This window comes from Pomacea canaliculata, linkage group LG4, assembly GCF_003073045.1.
Source record: "Pomacea canaliculata isolate SZHN2017 linkage group LG4, ASM307304v1, whole genome shotgun sequence".
NCBI lineage: Eukaryota > Metazoa > Mollusca > Gastropoda > Architaenioglossa > Ampullariidae > Pomacea > Pomacea canaliculata.
The window spans coordinates 4979690-5007082 of record NC_037593.1 but is presented as its reverse complement, the minus strand read 5'-3'; the positions used below and the strand labels follow the sequence as shown (position 1 = coordinate 5007082).

The following is a 27393-nucleotide window of genomic DNA, read 5'->3' as shown; positions in this document are numbered from 1 at the left end:
AAAAAAAATCCAGAGCCGTTTCCTCCATACAGACGACCGGATCTTTAAATAGAAGTGGGCGTCACGATCATCAAAGTGCAGATCATGAAGCTCTTGGCCGATAAGCTCACAGACGGCGGTGCATGTAACTGGGTTTTGTAACTAGTAATTGTTCAGCAGCTTCTATTGTTTCTATTTTAGAAATGTGATCTAGTCTCTAACCCTCCTGACCACAGTTTGCCCCTGCCTACATGCGTAATTGAGGAAAGACAAAGACTGGTATACAGACAGAAAACAATTTGAGAATTTGACATATAAAACTATAACTATAAGAAACGCGCCAAAAATAAGGTAATAGCATAACAAACAATACACCCTGGGTATTAACTCTGAAGGGCCTACTTTGTCAAATACTGAATTTGTGACCAGTTTTGACATAATTACATAATTTTTAAATGAAAATAAATACCAAACGTAAGTATTTTACCGCCTACGTGTCCGATTAACAAGGATGTGAATTTATAAACGGGCTGTGGAGAATCTGTAGTCAGCACCCACCTGATTTCTTAACACACAAGTCTAGGGGCAAAGCGTTGTCACCAGAGGGAGGCTGCACCCTGGAGTACTCGGCTTTGGGCAAGCTTGAGTCTTCCACGTCCTTTGTACAGCCAGGGTCCTCAGCACAGCCGCTAGGTGGAGCCTGCTTGTCGTGCGGCAAACGCTCCCTTTCCAACTCCGCGGGTGAAGTCAAAGAAGCCCTTTCTACATCCTTCGGCCTTTGTAGTGTGTCAGCCAGACCTGCTGGATCTGGTTTCTCACTGGCCGCTAGTGCCTTGACTGAGTGAGCAATGTGGTCTTTGTTGTCCCGGCGACGAGCCATGTCTCCTCCGCTGCAAAAAATAAAAAATAAAATAAATAAAAAGCAGATAAGGAATCATTAGAGCCGTTATGGCATTTTCTTGGTGTGACATCCTCGCGAACTGTAAGTAACTGTAAGAACTGTAAGTAAATTCGAGCATTTCCTAAACACCGAGACTCAGTTCCGGTGACAGAATATTACAAAGATTGTAAGTTTGGCTATTCCTGATAACACCCGGCCTCACAGCCGGCGTGAGGACAGTAAATTGACTTTTACAGAAAAGATTGAGTTTATGGTCGGTGGGGGTGTGAATGAGAGAGCTAAGTGTGAAGTCTGGTTTATTTGTCGGAACAAATATTTATACAATTATGTTTTATAGAAGATTTGTTATTATGAAAAATATTTGTTGTGGTTACCTGGCTTAGAAAAAGATATATAAAAAAAAACAAATAAAGAAAACAAAGCCAGAAGTTATTGTTTGGGCAACCTTAATACAACACATGGGAAGCCAGTGTACAGATGTTTTGTTGTTTTTAAGGAAAGAACAGATGTCAGTGGCGAGGTGTATGTCTGTGTGGTGTGCACTCGAGAGCTTGTTCTTAAGACAGAAGCAGTCTTCAGATAAAAGAAAGGTTTAAAATATCTTTTGAAAACTGAGCTTTGAGAAAGCTGCAAGGAGGAAGTCTTCACAAAGAATCGCAAGGTGAAATTCATCACCTTGGCATCTAATTACATTCGGTGAAGCGCACAAAGGACGAGATCCACTTTAATACTCGGACGAATTGTATATAAATAACACACAGTGCTACCTGTGCCATTTCCTTGTCTGTGACAAGGCGCTGAGCGATGTATAACTATCTGATTTTATGCAGTAAGCATCGCAAGCACTATTCTTTTTTTATTATTTATTATTTTTGTAGGGTAGGGCGCTTAATTGGATGTCTGCACGAGATGAACAAATGAAGGAAGGTAAATGGGAAATGTTTTCTTGAATATGAAATAATACGCGCTGATTCCATTTTAATCAGCATTCTGCAAGAAAGGACTTCTATCGATCCTGCCTAAGATGCCACCTTTTATTAATGAGACATCGATAATCTGCCCCTCTCACCCCTGTATTTAGGTGCGTTTGTATATTTGTGTATATCTCTATCCGCCTCTGTCCTTTCCGATTTGTGTGTTTGTGTGCGCGTGTATACATGTTTACAAGAGTACTGGCTCAGTCTTCACAATCACGTGCTTACATTTAGCAATTGCAAGTGGTTATACTCGTGCATTTATTCCTCCTGCCGTAACATTAAACGAGCCAATAACGGCAATTTACTGCCATCATAAGAATCTGCCAGATCTGTATCTCCTTGATCAATAAACATTCAAATGTCTGATTATTTCTATAATGGAATGCTACCTCGTGAAACATGTGCTGGGATATAATTATGTCTGGGTACTGACGTGTGTCGTGCTGTCATTAGTCTTTTTATTATTCTGCTGTTCCCGGCGACATGTTCCTGCCACTGCCGCTACCCCTTTGCTAGACAACTCTTGACGAGCACGAATGCGCGCGCAGTCATCGTGAAATGTTTCCATAAAACCACTTCTGGCCGTTTGAGTGCTGATTAAGACTGGCACAGAGAAGAGAACTGAGCATGCTCGTCTAAAGACACTCGAGACAGACAATGAGATTTTACACACACGCACTCGCGCACCATCGCTTCCTGCAACAATGTTGCTTTACACTTGCACTCGACAAACACTCGGATGTATTTTATGTTTCTCTCTGAATTTCCACCCAGCCAACCTGACATCGTCAAGCCTCCTCAACCCGTGACTCATGCTATCATACACACAAGCATCCTCCGTCGATGGCCACTGTTGGAAGTTTTTAACTAAGCAACATGTTGTAAATGCGAGAAAACAGTGCGATACAGTGTTCCATTGACTTCAAATAATACAAGTCAACGGGTGTTCTGATTAGAGTGGTGCGAGAGAGGTATATGATTATATACACACACAATGTGTACGCGCGCGCACTAGACGGTATGGTCTTAGGTTTGAAAGAAAAGTGAAGATAATAGGATATCCCAACTATCCAAAACAGAAAAAATAATAACGAAACATTTTTTTCACAATATGGCTGTCAGTGAATAAATGTTTTTTCGTGTTGCAGAATTTTAAGGGTGTCGATACACAAGATGCATCCAATATTTTATGAAAAATGCTCAGACAAGAATGGCGACAAAATATTAGATTTGCGTTTGCTGTAAGTAGACAACGAATAAATGGAAAACCCATTTGTCACTTGTGTAAGCAATATGTTTGAAAGCTTTCTGGGCGTTTCGAAAAATTCAAAGAACGATTAGCATTTAGAAAGATATTAAGTGGCCACGACAGCAACAAAATTAATGTTTTATTTGTGTAAATGTGACAGCTATTTCATAGTTTTACCATTAAAGATAGGGAAGGTTAGTTTAAATGACAATCTGTTCAGTTTGCCTTCGTTGAGATAATGATTTTGAATCCATTCACACACATTTTCATTTTTTTTTCACTGTCATTTTTCTAATCGCAAGTCCAGGTTTTCTCGGTCTCACACATCAGCGAATATTCTGTGGGATTTTTGTTTTGTTTTGTTTTGTTTTTGTTTGTTTGACAGCTGCTATCTGTACATCTTTAAGTATTTTGCTTTCATCTTTTCATAATCTAACAGATCTGCCGCTTCGGCAATGATACTGTTTTTCTGTGAACTCTCCATTTTGTTGCGAGGCGTCCAGATGGGGACATGTATCAAGGAAGTAACTTAAATTATTTACTTTTTTTTTTTTTTGCTCAGTTGGTTTTTTTTTGCGCTAAAATGTAATTCATCTAGCTATACTGCATACAGAATAACAAAAAATTTCGAGGGGATGGGGAAATGTAAATGAGTGATAACATACAATCTTGCAATCTTGAAGCTCGTTTGAATCCAAGTCTAGGTAGTCGGTACTTCGGTCAACGGATGGACGCCAGAAAGAACTCCTCCCAACCCAGCTAGGAATATTTTCTGCTTTCTAAAAGCCGTCAAAGGCAGGGTGACAGCTTGAGATTAGAATACCTGTGCTTTGCTCGCCCATGCACACCCAAAAGTGCATAGAAGCCTACGCAGCTACATGCAGGTTATCCTGATCTCCGAGCAAAGGCCTTCACTGGGACGAACCCCACGTGGCGCGCGTGACCCAAAGGTAACGAACGACTCTCAGGACTTCTTTTTCGTATGTCTGTTAGGAGAAAAGCTGTCGATAGCCTTCTGAGCTCTCCACCACGCTACCTGTTTATTGTCTACTTTCACCGAGCTCTTCTTACCTGCTCTGCAAGTTGACGGGAAAATCAACTTTTCTCTCCTCCAGCTCCTTTGTATCTTCGTCTCTTTGGTCGTACGGAGTCTTCGACTAAGAGCTTATTTATTTAGCTACCCATTCCTTGCTCCCAAACCTTTTGTTTTATTGTTGCTTTTTAAGCCTCAGGTTTTTCTCAGGTTAACTATTGAAATAAGCGACACCAGTTGTTTTTTTTTCAAATTCATTGTAAAGCTTTTCTGACTCACTCGAATACAGATAACAGCGCATTGACAAGCTTGCTGCATCTACTAGAAGGACAAAGAGTTCTTGTTAGGCACTTCAGACACGATCCAGAAACATTTCAAGCCTCTCACACTACAATATGAAGTGCTTCTTTCTTTCTCTTTTTCGCTCAGTTTTTTTTTCATTCCTTTTTCATTTCACTTGTACTTTCTGTTTATTTATTCATTCTTTCGTTCATTCAATTTTTATATTTTTTTTTTTTTGGTTCTTACCTGCTGTCCACCAGGTGTGGTGCCATGCTCGCCGCTTCACCGGGCGATGTCCTCATTTCCTTCCAGCCTCGCGACAGCTCATTCCTGTCTGTGGCCTCAGCGCTGCCCACGTCAGCAGCAGAGCAGCGTCGCCGCTTGACAGCCTGTCTGAGGGCCGAGCTGCTGTCTCCTGCGCTGCGCAGCAAGGCGTCGCTGCTCTTGGAACGTGCCATCATGGCGCACGGCATGACATCCTGCCTAGTCTGCTGCAAGAGGAGTTCTGGCCGCCGAGCCACGCTGCAGGCGCTTTCCTCTGACACGACGCTGGGCTGGCGCTGCTGGAGGTTGTGTCCGGCGGTTTCCTGCGCGTCGGGGTGCGGGGTACTGGAATGGCGGCTCGGCCCCTGCTCGCTGTTGATCTTGTCCGCAATGTGCACGATGAAGCCTTCTGGCAAGTCCAAGGTTTTCTGTGCCGGGCTTGGTGAGGTGGTGAACGGAGTCAGATCAGGACTGAACTTGAGCGCAAGATTCAGGCGAGATTCCTGCTGCAAGAGATGATCGTCAGCAGACGACAGGCGCGTGCCGAGCTCGTGCGCGTTTACCTCATCATACTCCGCTGAGGCATCTCCCACGCCGCGTCCGCCGACGTGACTGGTCTTGTGGCGTGACCCGGTCACGCTGACTCGGCCTGGACTGGACCTGCCAGAGCTGCAGCTGCTACCGTTTCCGCTGCTGGGAAGGGTGTAGGTGGTGGTGGTGCGGTGGAGGATCTTGTGCTCTAGCCAGTTGTGGCGCGGGAACTCCCGCATGATGCGCTCGGCACTGGAGCCGTGTGGATCAAGGACAGGGTCCTGCATGACAGCTCGCGCTTTGCCGGATTTCGACGCTGACGTCGCCGCGGACGGCGAGCTCGTGGTCTTGTTGCCTTGGTTACGGCGCCGCTTTGGTGGCAGAATCGTTGGGAGCTCATCAGACTCTGTAAATATTACACATGAAACACATTCTTTTATGGCATGTAAAGTTCGATAAAATTTGAATTTCTTCATTGACTGTGACATAAGGGTGGAACATAAGAAAACTCGTCGATTCTGTATGCACAGAAGCTGTACAGTACCTCCGGTAATAGCCTGTAGAAATAAAGAAGGAAAAAATAGAAGTATTGTGCAAAGATCAGTTCAGCATTGGGAAAATGCGAAAAATCTGTATGGTTTAGACACAAGAGAGCACAAAAGCAGTAATTAAAGCCATAAAAGACTGCATTCATTGCCAAAAGACCTACCATCCGTAGTTACAGCAAACGTACCTACACTGGAAGGCCAAACAAACAAACATGCAGGACACAAAGAAGCTAAGCTGAATCAGCTGAAGTAATCAACACTAGCCGTGTTATCACAGGCCCCGTCTGTCAACAACTCGGTGATATTTAAAGTTGATAAAAGTTTGTCGAATTTGTGAAATAGCACAGGCAATTTCTCTGTTACACACTTGCGCACGCAAATGCATACGCACAGTCACGTACACACGAGCACGCGCCTCTATAAAATCATGATGGCATGAAAACTACTTTAAGAGACTGCCCCGAGCATATCGGCAGAGGGTAAAGGTTGCCTACTGTACCTGCATAGAGTTTTGCCAAACAAACGTCGCGTTCCCGGTTCACATTCACGTGCGCGCGCGCACACACACGACACACCGGAAAACCTCACTGCTTTCTGATTTCTTCTTCGAATCCTAATGATGAAGCACGAACGGTACCAGCGCGTAACGGCCTTCGCGGCGACGAGGCACCAGTTCGGATCCCCAGCGATCAGACCCTACACTCGGCACGAGCGGCCGGGAAACCAGTCAGGCGAGTCCAAGCTGTGACGACTGGCGACAGGCTGGCGACACTAACCGCCACTACGTATCGGCGACTTTTGTGGTGATCAATATATACGCATGCACACGCACACATATACGCATACACACACGGACGCACATACGAAGAACTGTCTAGTATTCCTGTATGCGACAACATTTTGTTAATCAAGTGTTGTTTGTTTTTTTTGTGTGTGTAAGCAGAGACTGTGCAATTTCCACTGCAATTATGGCAACGCATTAACGACTGTCATTTATAATAATATTATAGACTCGACAAGCGCACTACGGTTTTAATTTTAGTTTTTCTTCTGTTTGTTTATCATTCCCAAATCTCTCTCTCACACACACAAACAAAAAAAAAAAAAAGAAAAAAGAAAAGACCAAAGTACACGCTTGTAATCGGAGATTTGCCCAAGTTAGATAATCGGCCTACAAAGTGTCAAATATGTGTTTGATATTGATCCTCTAAAGTGCAGAATAACCTCCCCTCCCTCTGTTATTACCCCTCGCCAGTCCTCTCCATGATTAGTGAGTAATCGCTCTGGGCATTGATCCTGGCCTGTCAACCACGTGTCAGACATGCTTCCAAAGCTCGACTTACATGATGTCCTTGGCCTCGCTTTGAACTCTCTTTGCCAGAGTGTAAGAACATCTATTTGAGGGAAAAAATGAGCAAAATTAATAAAGGCATTCGACGGGAGTATTTACAGATTTCTGACCCCAGGAATCAGAGCCATCTGTGGGAGGCGGTATTGATCAGCGTACGGTGACAGTCATGAGGATAGAAATGTCCTCCTACACATCACCAGTCGCATCAGCGCTGTTATCGACATGGAAACCAAAACCCAGGCCTGACAGACGAGCTTCATCCGGCTGATGGTGAGCGAAATTGTGGTTTTTCTTTTTACAAAGTCAGCAAGTGGATCATATTAAGGTGGCATCACACCGTTTCACAACTTCAAAAGACTATCACACAAACACACACACATACAAAAGCACTTTTTATAGAATACCACATGTTACTGGTCATATGACCAGCATTGTGTACGTGGAGTTAGAGAAGCGAGGGCGACCGTGAATGGCGCCAACATTTTATGAACACGACCATCGTAAACACTAGACTTCCAACAATGACATGTTCCTGGTGCTGCTATGCCAAGTTAACCATCCACGCAGGTGTGAAACGTTTAAAAGGGCTAATTAATATACACCAGACACTCTCCTCTTTATTTTATTCAACTAATTAATTTTGGAAAGTTAATTTTGTGGTTCTTTTCCCTGTTCACGAAACAAAGCATGGAAAAAACAGATGGATTAGTGTGAACAGGTGCGGTGTCGTTCGAAACTATTAAAGATGTTAAAAAACTGAAGCACCTCAATCGTAACCTTCTCTATTCTGCTGAACGCTGGAAGCAATTTCACCCATAATCAAAATGTAATAATACAGAAATTCAAGATCTCCCACTAAACCCTCGACACACAAATTGCTCGTTTTCCGTAATCTGAACTCTTTTTCGTATCGTATTCTCACAGAAACGGTCTGAAAAAGAGACATTACTTGAAGCCATTGACCAGAATCTGCAAGCTTCATGGCACTAAACGAAAATGTCAAGACCTAGTAGCTTGTTTCTAAATTGGAAAGTAAGGCTTACGAAGGTGAGTGGCGGTTAAAAAGCAGCTCCCTCATTGTTTTTCAGGGGAGGGGGGATGAAGGCAATAAAATTTGTTTTCACGCACATTACAAAAACATCCCATGAAAATAAGGACATCAGAGCAATAACACTTAACACCTGATTGTCCTGAAGTGAGTCACCGTCAAACAAATCTCTTTCCGTACAGGACATTGGTATTAATGTTGCAGAAGCTTACTCGTGCGTATATTAAAAAATGGAATGTTGGAACTTTCAAGAGTATATATTTACCAGCCTTAACGGACTATTTTACAATCATCTGGTTTTTTTTTTAAAAAAGGCTTTAAGTAAAATTTCTTTGGAATATAGCCGTTTTCATTATGTTGTATCCATAATATGCGTGCATCTATGTGTTTCTGAGTGTGTGCGTGTGTGTGAACCCACAGTCAATATAGTAAGAGTGAAATAGAGTGTAGGAAAAGTGGAGATGATATGACGGAGAGAAAGATACATTCTGCCCCTCTCGACAGTTACTATATAGACTCTCAAATATTACAGCAACAAAGGAAACAAAAAGCGCAATAATTTAATAATTTACAAATACTTTAGCGGCTTTAGTAGAAAAGTTGTAATACTGTCTGCGGGGTATCTGGCGGCGTTTCTTTATTGACAATATTATTATTGTATAAATGTGAAAAGCTCTACAAAATGAACACCTTCAAAGTTATAATAAAGGGAACTTATTAGTTCTTCTAGCTCTTACACTAATAATGAAGACATGAGGCGACACGAGCGCAGGTAAATCTCCAATGTTTTTTTTTATGTCTAGTCTCATACTCTTCATACGTGCACACGAACCCTTTAACAGGCAAGGTCGCCATTAACATGCACAAAGAGTGCCTAGAATTTGAAACGCATGGCATAGTCTGACATGGTAAAACGACCTAAGTAATAAAAAAGGCGTTAAAAAGGATGAGAGAGTGAGTACACCTGTGACTGACCAAGCGATGCACACACTTGGACGGTTGAGCGACAATGGTATCCATGTCAATACATTTGGAGTAGCGATACGTGGGGGGGGGGGGGGAAAAAAGGAATTAAATTACGGGGTCTGTGAAAGTTATCTTTGTGTACATGCTCTCTCGCGCGCTCACGTGTGCCTGCAAGCACGCGCGGCGGAAAAGACTGGCGGGGCTCGCCGCATGGACGCGCATGGCTAGAGCTCAACAGCTGGTTCAATTCATGCAGCTGTGACACCAAGGTAGCAGTGTTTTCTAATAAATGAAGGTAGTTTCTGCCCGCTGTGCTCTTAATAACATCCGTGAACTCGAGGTCACTGCCTGAAAGCGCAAACTAGCACGTAGCCACCTACATGATCCGATCATGTGTACATACATACACACATGCGCATGCATATGCATAAGCAGGTAGAGTCGGACTAGTACGCGCAAATGCATGTAGGTGTGAATTTAAATGTAGTTACTGTGCAGTTAAGTAAACGTCGATGTAGTGTAATATCAGGCTGTTTTTAACTAATTCACTTTGTCCTGCTTTGTTCAGGGAGGCAACCTGTTACCTCTACTAACTCTAAAGATGTACAAGGGAGGTAACATGCTCCTCAGCTGGAGCGCGGACAGGTGTTGCTAATATTATGAAGCACCTACGTGCACCTAACGTCAGTCTTCAACGTCTTCTCTGTCAGATTGGAAGCAGACGTGAAGCAGAAGTGGCTCAACCGATACCTTCACTCGAAAACTTATGAGTCAGGTCACAGTGCACAAGTAAAAACAAAAACAAAAAAAAAACAACAAAAAAATACCTATAGGGTCTTCAATACCGTTACTGCCTTACAGATGGAGTCGAGGTAACATATGTTGCATAAACGGTCTTGGGAGAAAAAAACTCTGCAGCAAAAAAGAAAAAAATCTAAAAAAAAAATTAATATTTACGACATTTATGATTTTTCGATTTACAAAAGACATGCGTAGGCAAACAGTGTCCAACGTCTCATCGCCATGATTACACCTTTAGAGGAAAAAAAATACTCAATGTAGATTTACAGCCTTGAGAAAAAAATATGTCGTTACAGTGTCAAATGCCCTTGTCTGCTGATACAAGTATGTCGATTTACAGCCTTCAACATCCTTGTCATACTTCTGTCCACAGAAGAATATGGATTTACACCACTCGCCGCATTCATCGCTTTGCCTTCACCTTTCTGTCCTTGAGTCTGCCTCCCTCTCTCTCTCCCAACCTTCCCTGTCTTATTACCACTATCCTCCACCTTTCTGTGCGAGTGTGCATACGCTCTACAAGATTATTAGTAGTTAATTATTGAAAGTCCTTTATTCTTCCTGTATAAATCACAATGTTGTTAAGGAAACCGGCAGCAGCCCTTTTCACAGGACTCGTTCTGTATCAGTGTTCAGTTGAATCTGTGATACTAAGTAAAAATTACTGAGAAACAGATGTCGACAGTATTCAATGTTCACTGAAAAACAAACTGTGTAAAAAACCAGGTAATCAAATAGTCTTCCTTCTTCGTCAGACGAAAATAAAATGTTAGAAGAGTGTAGTCTTAAGAAATCGACTTTTCTAACACTTGAGGGTGGACTACACTGCTCAAAAATATTATAAAAGCACTGAAGGATCAATTCTTTTTAATGCAATATCGCATTAATTCACAAAAATAGTTTATTGTTTTATAAAATCTATTTCCGTATTGTCTCACAATAATAATTATCCTTTAAGGCAGATTACTACACTGTATATACGAAGCAATCTATATATAAAGAAGTACAACAACGCTGATTTGTTCTTCTAAAATGCTGTTCACTTCTCCCATAAAATTTCAACAACTGGTTGATATGTATTTCACCACAAAGCCACACTTAAAATTCAATCAGGACTGTAAGCATGACGATGTCCTTGGTCAGGACTTTGATATATTTAGCATGCGAGATCAAATTCTTTAGTGTAATTATCTCAACTTTTTATTTCATGGATTTTATGTTTTGTTAATCACAGGCAATTGCTATAAAAGGTACTGCAATGCTGGTGTTTATATGCACTGTTGTTTACACTCTATCTCGCTGTACCATGGCCTTTAATGTTAGTTGACACCGTGCACCTACCTGTATAGCCTACAGCTTTTTATACTTATGCCGACCGGTCGTCACTCTTTTGTGCACAAACTTTCAGCCTCTAAAAATAAATAATGAACATAAAGAGAAAAAAAGCAAAAAAGCATTTTCAATATTTGGAAATTATTAAAACTAATTCTTCCTCCTCAAAGAGCACTGGACAAGTAGAAAACCCATAAAGAGGAATAGTGCGGACTGAGAGAAAGTACTTCAACTAAAACATAAAACCGACAACAACATGAGTTCATACTCTCGAACCACGATTCTCATCAGACCTCGGTAACCTTGAGTTAAACGAGGGCAGAGTGCAAAAAGCGCAATAACAACAATGAACATGATTCAACAAGTCTACCGCAAGTCTTTGTTATAAATGTAAACTGAAATTTGTTTACCGTCTTCCCTTCCGGAAACGCTTTCTATTCTTTCTCGTTCTCTCTGCGTCTGTGTGTTTACCTCTTCTTTCTGTGCACTTATATCTGTGACGTCATCGTACGACTGTCGGGCGTTTGGAATTTCCCGCACTCAAAACTGGTAGATATAGCCATTGTAAATATTTACAAACACTTACAATGTCAGGGAGAACGACATAAAACTGACTTGTAAATGTTCACGGACATCCGCTAATCGGAAACCGAGCCGCAACAATACGAGTTGATGGCGATGAACTTCGAAAGGTAAAGACTCTTGTCAGATGTTTACTTTTCTCATCCGTCATTCCTCCATCCCACCATCCGCGAAGACGAGGATTTGGGCAAAAGAGAAGACACCACCACTACACACGGATACGGGCGAAGAGTGGACAGACCTAACAATCCAAATTGTGGCTCTACCTCCAGGTTTAGTGATCACAAGCCAGACACACATCAAGTCGCTAGACGATGCCTGAGCTGACAATATGGGTGATGGAAAATAAAATACTTTGGTTTCCTCCTATCGGCTTAGGACGCCTACTGCACCATGGGCCCATGCTAAAAATACCATCTGGTGTAAGTAACACGCCAATTCTGATACGGTTTTAGCAGCATTGTTTTTACTGAAAGTGCGGGACTGGTCCACTGTTACTCGACCGGCAACAACTTTGACAAAACTCCACATCGTATGCGGTCTGTCTCTCCCTGAACATGCAAGACAATAAAGACAGCCATTCGCGAGTCGTGCAGGTCCTGTCACTTTTATTCCAATCAATTTACAACAGCCCCTGTGCACAGCTTACTGAGAGTTATACTGCGCCCACAGACAAGGCGACGCGCTGATCCTTGTCTACAGGGTTGTTGACAACCCTCGCCACACTGACCGGGTCGTGCTTCGTGTTCTTATCGTGACTCACGGGTCCTTAGGAAGCCACCAGAAGCCATTGTTTATTGTTGTCGACGCTAACTCACCCAGTGCACGGGATGACAAGCAAGTGGGTGAAGAACTCGACAATCCAAAGAACTCCTGTAGTCCCAGGCATACCATGAGCTAAGTAGGCACTGCTGCCAGTAGCAGTACAAGCCATCCTACCATCATCATCATCATCATCATCATCATCATCAATATACAAATATGCAACTTGAAAGGGAAGATCTTTGCTTACTCTTGTGTATCCATGTTACTTATCTTTGATTCTTTTTCTCTTTACTGGTGTGTGTGGGCGTGTGTGAGTGCGTGCACACTTGTGCAGGGTTCTCCATCCATGAAACAAAACAATTTTCAGACAATTAAAGTTGTTGTGGATTTTCAGACCGTCAGTTAAAAGTGTTGTCGGCCACTCCCTCTCCCCCGAACCCGGATAGAAAATGGAGATCTTATCGACCGATAGCAAAGTGCATAGCAATGTAAATTTGCTCAAATTACAGCAATCTGTATAAATAATGTATTAATTTTCTATATGTGAACGTATGTCCCTGACATTTGATGAAAAATAACGGCGAAATATCAGCCTTTCGCGTCCTCGCTATCATCTTTTCTTATTCCCCACGACAAATGGTTCATGTTTTCAAGCCCTTGGCAAATTTTCTTTACGTGATCATGAGTTCTCTCACGTGACGCACACGTGTTTTAACGTGGCAGGAAAACACTACATGTGTGTGCGCATGTGCTTGGGGATTGCCCGAGCACAGTTTTATCTTCACCAGGGAACAGCCAGTGCATCTATGGCGGACAAGATCGTGTAGAGGTGTGTGACATACAAAATCGTGTAGACGTGTATACGGACGTGCGTGCGTGCGTGTGTCAAGAAATGTAACTATTTCCTATAAAAATAACACGCACAGAAAGAATTCCATAAAACGCAGTTCCTTTAGAATCCAGTTTAAGAAGCAGTCCAAAGACCATTCAGAGCGGTAAGAGAATCGGATGTCCGCGCTGAACTGACGTGTGATGGGCAGGAGACATGGCAAGCCATGAGAGAACTTGTCAGAACTTTGCTTTATAAAGACGAAGGAAAACTCATCACCCACACTCTACATATCCAGTCCTAGCATAACTTGTCTCATACAGCATGAACAGGAATGCATGCTTTGGGGGCTTTTGGAGGAAGGGAGTGTTGGTGGGGAAATAGAAAAATAGAAAATAAAGGAAAGTTCACAGACCTGTCTTTTGGCGTTGTCACTGCTACTTACTTCAAGTACGAGGCGGAAGTCATCTTTAAGACTCAGCCTTTCTCAGTGCCTGTATGTGTCACAAAATGTGTCTGCATGTGTCAGAAAATATAACTATTGTCCATAATAATAACACGCACAGAACGAATTCCATAAAACGCAGTTTCCTTTAGAATCCAGTTTAAGAAACACAGTCCAAAGACTATTCAGAGGGGATGTGCAGAGAAAAGGGTATCAGCACTCAACTGCCGTCAGATGGGATAGGAGACATGGCAAGCCATAAGACAGTTCAGACTTGGTACAATCTGTTCCAGGCAGGTTTAATTATGCATGCTTCAAATCCTGTCTACACATATTTTTTTTCCGCGCGCCGTGCCAGCTTACAAAGTTGTTTTTTTTTTCATGGCGTGAGCATGTAAACCTACTCTAACTAAACTCAGCAAATTGAAAACAAAATAATCCCACAGACAGAAATCCTGTCGAAGTAAAAACACTGCTGCTTATATACGGACAAAAATACCTCCAGAAGTTGACAGTGTGACCAAAATAGCTTGCGGTGTGTTGAACAGCTCTCACTGAATGAATGGAAGGGGTTGGTAAGGAGGCTGATGTCAGCAGAAGACAAAGAGTGAGTGTCGCAACAGACAAGAGGGTGTTATTAATATGTCTATTTTATCATTTTTGTATAAAAACACTAACTTTCGTCGTGCACATCCCCTTAGTCCTATGTCCTGTGTTCTGTCAAGGCTAACAGCTGTTTTCCCTTCATTGCCCCTTGCTGCTGCTGTAGGAGTCCTGTGCCAAGTTCATGTAGTTGCTGTAGGAGTCCTGTGTCATGTTCATGTAGTTGCTGTAGGAGTCATGTATCATGGTCCTGCCATAGAACTGCTGGCAAGCCACAGGAACCAAAAGGTCTTCTTAACTGGACACGCATTGGCAAGGCTGTGACTATGTTTGACCAACTTTCTATAGAGGGCCACCAAGAAAAGCCTGATATTTTAACCGCACACGTATTGTAGAACTGATGACTACATCGACAGAGGACCCATGTGTGTTTAAGAAGATGTTTTGCTTCTTTCGAAAGAAATATTTTGTACAGAGGATGGAAGTAAACGGTCAAAATATATCTTTTTCAAAATGTCTTACCATATTTAAAACTAAAAGGTCAGCAATTCTTACAGGACATGGACATGACATATCAGCAGTCTATGCAGGACATGGACATGACATGTCAGTAATCCTTACAGGACACGGACATGACATGTCAGTAGCCTTACAGGGCTGGTAGCTAGAAGCCGAACGCATCCGTATTGTTTCAGCTCTCCTCCGCCTGCAAGGTGCATATTTGTGTGGGTGGTGAGTGACTAGCTGTGTGGCACACCCGCCAAAGTCTGTGCCTAATAGATTTTGTTAATGTCATCCGTCTTCTTTTCGTCCTCCTTACAAGTCAATATTTTTTTTAAAAACTTGATGACGACGATGGTGATAATGACGATGATTATGACGACGACGAAACACTGCAACGACCGTTTACATTAAACTGAGAAAAACCAACACCAAAACAATATTTCTCTTTAAAAAAAAAATCACTCTCTCTTACATTCACACGCACGTATTACCAACCGATAAGCCTTTCCAAGCGTTGCAACGAAAAACCTTTCCACGCGGAAGAAGTAAAAACAAAAGAAGGATAAATTTAGTCGGCGGGAATTCTCGTCAAAACATCAACATTGGCCTTTTCTGCGTCCCGAGTGCTAACCGTGGCACATTAGAGGCCTCGGTGAAAACACTATCGATGATTACACTGGCTAAAGGTTAGCGTCCCAGGGTTTCAGTCCCGCTACAGACATGTTTGTAAACGCCTGCATCGTCTCGCCTTCACACCATCTTCCACAGTCAACATTCAGCATCGCAGCTCTCATCGCTGTTAGCTCATGAAGGACACGAACACCTCCAACCGCTTTTCTTAAAACCGCTTTTAAAACCTGCTACTATTAATAGACTATAAAGTCAAGAACTCCGCACGCACGTACATTTCACCAAAGATGTATGAAAAATGAGAAACGAAGGTGAAGGTAGCTGGATATTGTGTTCTTCAATGGAGTGTCAACTATCAAAACTGCTTCCGACAATGTCAAACCGATTATCTGTCTTGACATGAGAAACGCGAGCTAAATTTAAAAAAACCCTCAATTCTGGTGCGACTAGAACCGCCATTGGTAGGCATAATAACCATCATTCACACAGAAAAATGCGGTTTACAAACTCTATTATTAGTAGTGGTAGTTTCAAATTCTATTATTTGTAGTACTTTAGAGACTTATCTGCCTTGTCTTCAAGAACACTGAGCATACCTGCAGCTAGACCGGCATTAATAATAATCATGAATGACACATGTCAATTCAAAGGATGCTGGGTAAACGTAATGCACTGTTGCTGGGTCTATGGCTTGAAAGGAAGGAGGGGTCTGTGGTGCCCCCACCCGTAAAGAGGTCGAGTGACAAACAAATGATTAGGTTCGGCGCTGCTAAAATGAAGCTTATCCTCCCTCCCCCCCCCCCTTCTCTCTCTCCGACTTGGCCCCGTGTGTATGATAAACAGCCACTTCACCCGACTGCTCTCCCCTTATCAGCGGGTCGTCACCACTCGTGAGTACCGCTCGGAACTGAAGGGCGGAGGTTGCGGGAGCATGCGGGCAAAGGGGAAAGGTCACGCTACCAGTCAGCACCTTACAAGCCCAGCGCGCGCTATCAGTCTTATCTCGGCCTAGTTCAGGAAACAAAAACACCTGCATACACGCACGATCCCCGCACAAACACGATTTGAAAAGGATTTAGCTCCTGCTCTCTCCCTCTCTAGCACCAGCTCCTTACCCGCGTACCACACACAAACACACACGAAGGGGATATCCGGAATGCATACGCACGTGAGCAGACTGAAATATGCGCCGTTAGTACACACATCTCCTCTTTGCCTATCGAACAGAAAAATCTAACCTGATCTGTCGGGACTGCCAGACGCCATAACTATTGCATTTAACATGACCATGAACATCATATTGCTTACCGTCTCGCAAACTTGCCGCCAGTAGTCCCTCCGAACTGGACAGGTGCTGGACCTCCGCGTGTGCTGCGCTCCGTGTGTTCGGGGTCACGTGTCAGCCGTCCTTTTTTTATTGTTTTTATTTTATCTTTCAGGATAACGTACGCGTTGATACCCTGTGGTCTTAATCTGCACATTCAAATTGAGGCTTAGAAATGGGGTGGGGCCAGCTGGTGGAGTACACTCGCCCAGCGGTAGTCGGGAGTCTTATAAGGGCCCACGTGTCTTGCTGTGGGTTGGCCAACCCTATCTACCGCATCCTAACGTCTATCTAGCGCATGTGGATGACTGTGCATATGATGTTACAACGGAGCTAAAATGAAAAATTGATAAAATGTTTAAAAAAAAACCCTACTCAAGCTGCAATTGGAAAGGTCGCCCAAAAAGTAGCTCAAATTTAATATTAGACCGGCAGTGGCGGAAGGTACAATCGAACTATTCCACGTATCAACGCTGGGCGGGGCTCAGAAATTAGTGATGACGTTTGTATGGCGCAAGTCACGTGATCTTTCCTAAATAATGGTGGTGGTCTATTATGCCTATTTTTTGCGGATAATACAACATCGTCTGCTCTCGCGTGGTGAAGATAAAGAGCACAGATGCTGTTATAATACACTGAAAGGAGAAAGTTAATTCGTTGAGTGGAGTACTACCTCCTGAAGGATTTATTTCAGACGAATGTGAGGCGACATTTTTTATTCTTGCTATTACAAAACATTCTGGGGTATTTATGCTAATTCCTTGGCGAATTTACATTCACAGCAGTCGCACGAGTGATTTGTGTAGCAATAAGACGACACTGAAGAAGATAATAAGTTAAAGAAATCGGGTGCTTGTGCGGAGGCATGGAGTACAAGTCCATTTGAGAAGAGGGAAGCGGAGATGAGCACAGCTTAAATAGATGGGAGTGCGCATTAGCACAGTGAGTAGACAAGCACGCAGTCAACAGAGGGGTGTGGAGATGGCTTGACAGGATACAGAGTAAATAAAGCAAAGGATAACAAAGGCTACAGAGTAAACAAAAGGAAGTCGGGCGTTGAGTTGTATGCCGGTAACCTTTTCATAATCCGAGTAATTGTTTTTTCTTTTATTGTTTCCATCGGTTAAAATAAGGCCCACTTATTAAGTCATGTAACTAAATTTTAAATTCCGCCTAGTTTTGTGGTTTTGTGCGGCATATTGGTTGAATGAAGCGTCGCATGTTACCTATCACCACCCACCCACCTTAATCAAATTTGTTTCAAAACTGTGATGAGAAAAATGCAGAATGGTAATAACCACTTTCTGAGATTCCAGCGGTGAGATTATGACCGTTAGAAATTGGTTATTACCATTTTGCACCCTAGGTATTTTGGGTCTACTGGAGCTACACACACCACGTTTCTAACCCTCCCTATCTCCCCTTCCCCCAAAAGTAGACGCGTGGGAGGGGGAGAGAGAAGGATGAGAATGTCTCCCACCCCACTTGTAGTGACACGAAAGCATTCCACCTTGACCTTTTCCATTGTGCGCGTGATCAGAATCTCGACATAACTTATGACCTTCACGATTCGTTACACTTGGTGGTTGGCTTTATCAGTGCATCGACCGGATAGTTTATTAACATGAAATTCGGCGATTAGCAATTCAGGACTCCGTGTGTATGAGAGGGAGAGGTGGGGGGAGAGAGACTATCTCATTTATTTCAATGAGCGTACATCCCTTCGAACAATATTTTTCAAGAAAATGTCCAAGAACATGTCTGGTCGCGCGAAGTTTGCGGCAACCCTCACACAAAAGCAAAGGTCAGAGTGACTCGATAGACAGAAAGAAGGATGCACACTGCGGGACAGGACAGTTATTAAATTTCCCATAGAACTGCAGTGCACACAGATGACAGCCACGCACGGAACAAAATTTTTCACATTACAACTGTAAAATCAATGGCTCGTGCTTCGTGTACACGTAAGCACTGACGGTCACATGACACGGGGTAGTGGGTGGAAGAAAGTAGTGACGGTGAAAAAAAAAGAGTTGTAGTAAATGCCACAGGACACCATCAAGCCCATGTTTCTGTGTCACAGTACACTAACAAGCTCATTCCTCTCTGTCACAGGACACTAACAAGCTAATGTTTCGTTTCATCGTGTGTGCAGTGCTGATCGCTTAATGCTCCATGACAGTAATCGATGAACTTGCCAGATGCCTCAACCATGCGCCCGCCCAGACTCCTCTAACCCGGAAACACAAACTAAAAGCGCAGCTGGCCGCATTCCGGCAATCTCCCACTTTCCTCCTGCTCCCATGATGCTTCAGGCGGTTAACAAAACTCGACATGCATCATTTCCTTTTATAGGTTGTGTAAGCTATTCTTGTGTCGATGTTTGCGGTTTCTTAATACTGACCCATCTTCTTCTGATGCTTTAACCTGGTTCTGTCTGACCCCTCTCTCCTTTATTCATCTCCAAAATATCTCAAAATCAATTCGCTGGAGTTAGGAAAGACCCATTAGGTGATGTCGAGACAGAGGTAGTAACAGTAACTGTAACAGGTAGTTGTAACCTCGGCTGTCAGAGCAGATAGTCATTTGTGTAACTTAATTCTACTGACACATCTTTCAGTGCAATCTGATAGGTTGTCTCACACTGGGCTTACACTACTTGACACTCAAACACCGTGCTCCTGTCAGCATTTTTCTTCCGATCCCCTCCTGTTCTCGCACTTTAACTGCTCTATCCGAGGTGTTATTTTCCTCTATCTTCCTGTTGTTATAAGAGACAAAACATATCACTCGGTATTAATGTAGATTTTTAACTCGAGCTTTAACTAAGCACGATGGTGGTTCTGCCTGAACCTGTCATGTCGTCCCATCTGATTTACATACCAACAAAAAACTCGGCATGCCCCATCCACCACTCGGCCTCACATGCCTGGAGCTCAGATGTAGATCCTCTGACGATTAACAACTCGTCTTCTTCCAGACGAGAACTCAAGCAGCAGTTTATACCATATCACTAAATAAATAATTATTTCTTGCAGATTCTGTGTTTCATCTTAAAATAACATTTTACAAAGTAGGTAGGTTCATCGGCTTACTTTTCTAGGCCTAATCAAATATAAAAGATTTCTATTTAAAAAATATATATAACTGACATCGTGCCCTTTAGAATGCCAGGTATAGTAATCTTTCTCCAATCTTTACCTACTACGCATTCTGCAGTCCTAACTTATTAGCAATATAACCTGGTGCCCTTAAGCAGTATCCCTGCTTAGTAACTGAGAAATCTCGGTGAAGTGGCAAGCTCACGTGATATCATGTTTTTTCACAACAATACAAGACCGTTACAGACTGTATCAGACGGAAAGTAAGGGCGGGAGGGAGCGGGGAGGTAATAATAATAAGTATGGCAAGTCGTGAACTCAAAAACTAATCAACTGTGGTATTTGAAATGCTTAACGTGTAGAATGACACCGACAGCTCTGGAAGTGCACCTGATTCATTTACAACTAATAGGATATAAAACCTAGCTAACCATTTTTTCCTTATGAAATGCAATGTAATATCGGTTCTCATAAAGGCGGACTCGAGTCCAACCTTAAGGAAGATAAAAACAACTGAACACAAAGCTATCATTAGTTTGCTGCAAATATGCCGTTACTTTTTTTTCTAATGCTTCACATTAACGGATCCTAGTGAAATCACTTCAGGCTGACCTCTGACCTATTGATGGACCTCCTATCATAAGCTTATGAAGTGTTGCCCTATCGAACAGCCTACCTCTGAGGTGCCATTGCACGTGAGGTCCGAACCACAGGAGAGAACAGCGATGTTTATAAGCTTTCATCTCAGGAATGTACGGAAGTTGTTCTCTAAGATATAAGAAATTACCGTCTTTAATGAATTATAATTATGTACACCGATAGGAAAATGATTTTGCATTCTGGTTTGCCTTTAAAGAGCTTCTGAAGCATTAATAGCAACCTCCTGTGGATCTCTCGTCTCATCGCCACACATTCATTGCTAGAGAGTAATTTATATGATGCCACAAATCGATCATTTGTAACAAGCAAGAACACTGTTCTACTTCTCGCCGAGACACGTCACTGGAATACGAGCTCCTCGGACTTTCATGACTAGAAACACTTCTCCGGTGTCACGACGGTTTATAGCTTTCTCTGGACGTGTTCACCTGATCTGTTCCGAACCCAAACAATACAAATAAAACTTGAAAGCACAGAGAAGGAACTCCCGATGATACATTCGATGCAAACTAACAGAAAGCCTTGTGTAAGAACGCCGTTAAACCGCTTCTGCTGACGACGAGGCTCTCTTTCTCCCTCACCACCTGTCCGTCCTTCATAAAGATGGGAACATGTCTGCGGTAAACTTGGAAGTGCTTCTATGCTTTGTTTACACTCACGCTTCGAATCCTATTACTGTGTTGCTATATTTGTAAATAACCGAAGACGTGTGCTTCCTCTTAAACTAACAGTAAACTGTCACCTTATGCTTCGCACAACGTTCTTGACGGGGTGGGGGTGAGGTGGGAGTGGGTTTTTTTCAGCAAGGAAAATATTCTTACCCATGGAAGGCCCTTTATCGCCCAAACGTGAGATGATGCAAGTATTCGTCTTTCTTGACGATCGTGTGGCTGACGTTTATCGAGAAACAACGCTCGCGGGCTGTTAAATGAAACAGCCAATCAGCGAAGGGCACATGTCCACACGTCGGCAGCTAATTAACACGCAACAGGACCTAACAAACAAGCAACAGCTTACTTACAAATTGGCAACAGTTACGCTTACGGATAGACAACAGCTAGATAACAGCAGCGGCTAGATTATAAACAAGGTACTAAAGTTTGCAAATAGGCAATTATACATAAATATATATTTTTAAAAACCGGATAAAACATTTTTAGCGCGGTAAGTATGGCTCGTTTTTATGTCACAAGAGCTTCGTGTATGCATGACCGAAGACTTATTAAAAGAACATGAATACACAGCAGTGAATAAAAAGCTAGACAGAAATGTGTGGCTATTGATAAAGGAATAAACGTCGATTAATATCACAATAAAGAACCTTATTTTATACAAACACGAAGACTTAGGGTTTCAAGTGTTAAACAACTTTTAAAATCTTGCCGTGTCCTGTTACTCAGAAAGGTGGTTAGGGAGGAAGAATAAAGAGTAAGGAAAGTGGAGGAACAGGCGGAGGGAAGACGGGAGAAAATAGTTCAAATGTGGGGTGACAAGCTGGTGCACAAGAAACAGAATAATGACAAGGATGGCAAAGACTTTGGAGGCTTCAGCGTAGATTAAAATTCATCAGTAATTAAAAGCAATAAATACATGCATCAAACTTAAAAACAAAAGTTTCATGTGTTTTATTTAGCACCTGCAAACGAATGCGTTCCCACATTCCAGGGGTCACATACCGTGACCATCGTGGGCCATTTATCTCTTCCCAAGATCGTTTGCCACTTGAGAACAGCAGTTTGACCTCTTTTCTTTTTATATATATATATCACTTACAGAAGATCGTGGTAGCGAAGATATGCTAACTGATCTGACAACAAAAAAAAAAAAAAGGAAAGCATTAAGATAAATTACAGATTCTCTGATAAAGTTTAGTCTGCTTTGAAATTACTTCCATCGATAAAGAACGAGAGAAAGAAAAAGAATGTACGCGGTGACCCGTAAATGATTTGTACGTGCCAGGGTCAACATCCTCCATAAGGACCTGTACGTGCTTGGGTCAACATCCTCCTCCAATCGACCGTTGCCACTAGATGGCGTCTTTGTCTCGCATTGTTAAAGGGGTTAATGTGAAATCCTTTAAATGTCATTAGAAAGTTTTCCAAAGACTCCAAAGAATACGAGAAATGTGAAATTCACAAAATCATGATCAGTCTCGATTGTATCAGAATGACCGATGGTAATGGACAGTCGCAGAATCTAGCCTGGTTCTGGACTGTTCCAGGGAAAGGGAATCGTTTCCAAGTCAGAAGATGACTTATACATGTGTAAATGATGCTTAAGACAAGCAAACTTTACCAGCTGAAGTTTTGGTGGGTTTTCTTTTAAAAAATTGTTATGAATAAGCTGCTAGAACAAGAGTTGTTTGTGGGGAAAGTACTTTTAAAAGTTTCGTGTTAATACAGGTAAAATCTTCGTATAACGAACTCATTCGAACCAGAGAAAAATGTTGTTATATCGGGTAATTTGTTACAGGAGATTCTCAAGTTTCTATTAGCTTTCCGTGCGATTATAGTTTCATGACATACTGTAATCTTCTTTCACCAAAATAGAAGGGAAAAACACGCAAACCTTCATGAAAACTCAAAAGAGAAAACATCATTTTCCCCGTCAATTTGAGGTGAGAAACAATTTAAAATTTGAAGACAAAAATTACTCCAGGTTTCAAATCCGATGACTAACAAATTTTTTAAAATGCCATTTAGCATATGTAGTAGTGAATGTTTATCATTTGCCTTATAAGAGAATCCAGAAAGTTTCTGGAAAAAGTCGGAAATTAAAGGCTGCACTAGATCCTTGGAAGCAATTGTCAGCAAAAGAACTTTCGAGGCAACAAAGGTACCGAGTCATATCATTGCAATGGTCTTTCCAAAAAACAGCCCCAAACTCACCACACCCTTCTGTAGACTGGCCAGGCCTCGCAAGTGATTGTCTCGGGCTCAAGACAATCTTCTTCACTGTCACGTGGCTCGTCCTAGACACTCCAGCGTGCACACTCATCACTGTTTAAAGTATTCTCAATAATTTCAGCACCACTCAGCTGACAACACGTCAGCAGCTTTTTATCGTTAGTGACATTTCATGGAAAGCGATGCCTCACTCCGTAAACAATCCCAGAGAGCTTGTGTTCAGCTATCACTTCGACATGGATCCCCTGTCACTGCTGGATTGGGGTGTGGAAGTAGCTGTAGCAAATCATCGTTTTTTTCCGCATTAAAAATGTCTTCTTGGCTGCACGATGACAGGATTCTTGGTTTTACACCAACGCTGCTCGTTTGCCATACATCTGCCACCTCACCTTCGCTGTACCTTTCATGAAAGCGGATCAGCCAGCTGATGCGGGCTTGAAAGTCCCTTTGTTGAAAGGCCGCCACAAGCTCTTGAGCTTTTTCTTGCATCATTGGGCCACTTAGGTAAATACTAGAAGACATGATATCTTGAAGCCATGGAAAGTGACATTTTCAATATTTTCATGTACATTACTCTTGATCTTCTAGCTCTTTGGATCCAAGCTGCTCTCCCGCAGATTTACTTCAACTTTTGAATCGTCGATACCGTGGATCGCGTATTGCCGAACCCGTCTACCCTCCCCCCCCCAAAAAAAACAAAACAAAACAAAAAACAAACACCACCACCACCACCATTCCCCCTCGTCAGCAGCAGAGAGGAGGTGAGCGTTCTCTCTTCCGGAGTAAACTGATGCCGCTCTCCGCTGTTCTCTCATAAACACACTTCTGTAGCAGACACAATGCTCTCTCGCACCAGATGACATTCTTCCATTCTCTTACGCAATAAAGCCTTGGCATAACTGAATCGACCGTTATTAGGCAGATACCGACTTGTCTCTCTAGGCTGGTCGCTGCCCAACCCCAACCCCCCTCTGCGTGCACGCTTCGCATTCATATTCAGTTACACGATTTATGACACCTGCCATTCCAAGAAAAGTTCGTTATAACGGAGTTTCTTTTTCACTTTGGTTTTGAATTTTAGTTTGTTATAATTAAAACATTTGTTATATCGAGATTTCTACGTTGAAGCCTATGAGAATCTGCTACGACTGTGGACAAAAAATTATATCAAGACTCTACCTGTACCAGGTATCAACAGCTTCTTTTGTCTATGACCACCAGCAGTTTCTTTTCTTCAATCGCTTGCCATAGGGCCTCAATGCCAATAAATGAATTACAGATTTAAAGTAAAATAAATAAACCAGTACACCAGGATGATTAAACAAAATGGAGAAAAATAAATGATGATGATGATGATGATGATGATGATGATGATGATGTGCAACTTGAAGAAAGATGTCATCTTTGAGAAAAATTTCTGATTATACATCGAACAAGAATTATGTTGAAAGATATGACATTAAGTTAAGGCCAGACACCGGTCGAAAAAAAAAGTTTTTTGTTTCACGGGATAGCGCGGATTTTTTTTACCAGCTGTTTAGCCTTTGAATGAAGTTTAAAAAAATTGTTTTACTGCACTCGTCGCGCGATCGGTTGCCATGGAAACAATCCAAAATGGCGCCCAAACAAACATTTTAAAAAGCTTATAACTTTGCCAATTTTGTGAGTAGACTCAAAATTCTGTTTGAAATAGTTACCTAAAAGTAAGATCTACAAACGTAGGAGGGGGATTTTGCAAAATCGGCTTAGTTTTTTTTTTTATGAATTTTTTTGTAAAACACTGTGTTAAATTTTAAGAAATTTTGATTTAAAACGGTATAACTACCAAAATACTAAATATTTTGTAAAAAGCTCTCCTACAAATGTTTAAATTTGTATGAAGAAAAGCTCAACCAAATTGCAGATCTATATCTCTTGTCAAAAAGAAGGAGTAAGCTTTTGAAGTAAACAGTCTCTAACCAAAACAAGAAGCTGAGAAAACGAGGAAAGAAAAACTGAAAGCTTAGTAACTTCTAAACTACTCAATATTTTTTTAAAAGCTCTCATAGAATTGTTTAAATATGAATAAAGAAAACTTCAACCTAATTTTAGGCCTGTATCACATGCCAATATAAAGTTATAAGCATTTGAACTAAACAAGCTTACTAAAACAAGAAACTGAAAAGGCGAAGGAAAACAAAGTGAAAGCTTAGTAACTACTAAACCACTAAATATTTTTTAAAAAGCTCTCACTGAAATGTTTACATATGTATGTAGAAAACTTCATTCAAATTTTAGGCCTGTATCACATGTCAATATAAAGTTATAGGGATTTTAAGTAAACTAACTGTAACAAAAACAATGAATGGAAAAAGCGCGAGCAGAAATATCAAGCTTAGTAACTTTGTTTTCTCTAAGCCTTTCATGTAATTTACCTGCTGAATGAAAAATATAACCATCTTTCAATGTGTTACTACATATAACTTTAACATTACTAATAAAATTAATTATTTTATTCACTTTTAGAAAAGTCAACATGGTTGTGTTGTGTACCCAACTGCTGACCAGGCTTCAGAGAAGTACACAGTAATAAAAACAATGGTGTTTGCAAACATTGAGCAACACAGTTATAGGTTTAGTTAGTTATATAAAAGTTCAGTGTCCACTAGCTTCATGGTTTTTGCCATCTTTGGTCTTTTGCTCTCTAACATTTAGTGATGATGTCGCATATTGCTTCCAATTTTTGCGAGCATCTACTGAAGTAGCAGCATTAGTAGGAAACACTCTCATCTTTCTTAGCCTTCAGTTGCAGGGTGATGGGATGAACATCAATTAAAGAAATTATTTCAAAAGCTTATAGGGGAGTATAACCAATTCTTGCAGCCCTATGCTCCACTGGGGGCAAATAGGAATAAGAATAATCTATTCATGAAATCTAGAGATACATCACTGACTGCACCAGAATTTAAGCAGCTGCTCATGTTCTGTTCCTCTGTATGCTAGGATTATTTTATGAATTACCTCTGTAGTCACATGGATTAAAGATGGTTGATTTTTGTGGCTAGGGGGTATCTTATTTTCTGTCAAAGATTTCTGGGAAAAGCACCAGCTGTCTGGCCTTTTAGGGGGCTGACAATGATGTGTTCTCTAGACACTGAATGGCTTCAAACTTGACTAGATAGCAGTTTTCATTGTTTGTTAGGAATGCTATACATAATTGTCTTCACACATTCTGTTTGTAACATTTGGTTGGAGTAAGACCATCCAACCCCCACCCAACCTTTGTTTTCTGTGCAAATGATGTAAGCTCTGTTTCCCTACATTCCTGACAAAGTACATAAATAACTAGCATTGCAAGTTGACTCAAATGTGTAAATGTTCGCATCTAGTCCTGATTACTACCGAGATTTGCAGCAGAAATGAAAACTTCGCTTTATTTTCAGCTCGCTTACCACATGACTGATGGTGTTTTCGACAGCCGAATTCGGTTCACTAAGTTACTTTTTTTAGCTGCTACGACGGTCTAAGAATGTCCACGTGGTTTTTATTTTTTTGCACGTGGTATTGTGAGAAGAAATGAGCGTCTGACAGGCACAATGAACATGTAATATTAACGTTAATGTCTTAGAAAAGAAAATATCCCAGAACAAGCTTTGAATTGCGTCGCCATTGTTTATACATCCGGAGGCCATGACAGTTGCCTTGTGGGATACCCGAGCACAGCCGAAGCGTGTTCGTGTGCCCTATGACCCCGTCTAGGTCGGCATTAGTGAATTCTGATTGGCTATATGCAAAGTATGTTA

At 41.8% G+C, this 27393-nt stretch overlaps 1 protein-coding gene across 1 annotated transcript in view; it reads right to left on the bottom strand.

Moving 5' to 3' along the window:
* Positions 1 to 27393, bottom strand: part of LOC112562865 — a 45461-nt gene that overhangs the window by 11401 nt on the left and 6667 nt on the right. Inside the window, exons 2-3 of the mRNA XM_025236436.1 lie at positions 4668 to 5622; positions 538 to 869 (exon numbers count right to left, since the gene is read on the bottom strand). Of these exons, the coding sequence (XP_025092221.1) occupies positions 538 to 869; positions 4668 to 5622 (1287 nt within the window). The remainder of the gene's footprint in view (positions 1 to 537; positions 870 to 4667; positions 5623 to 27393) is intronic.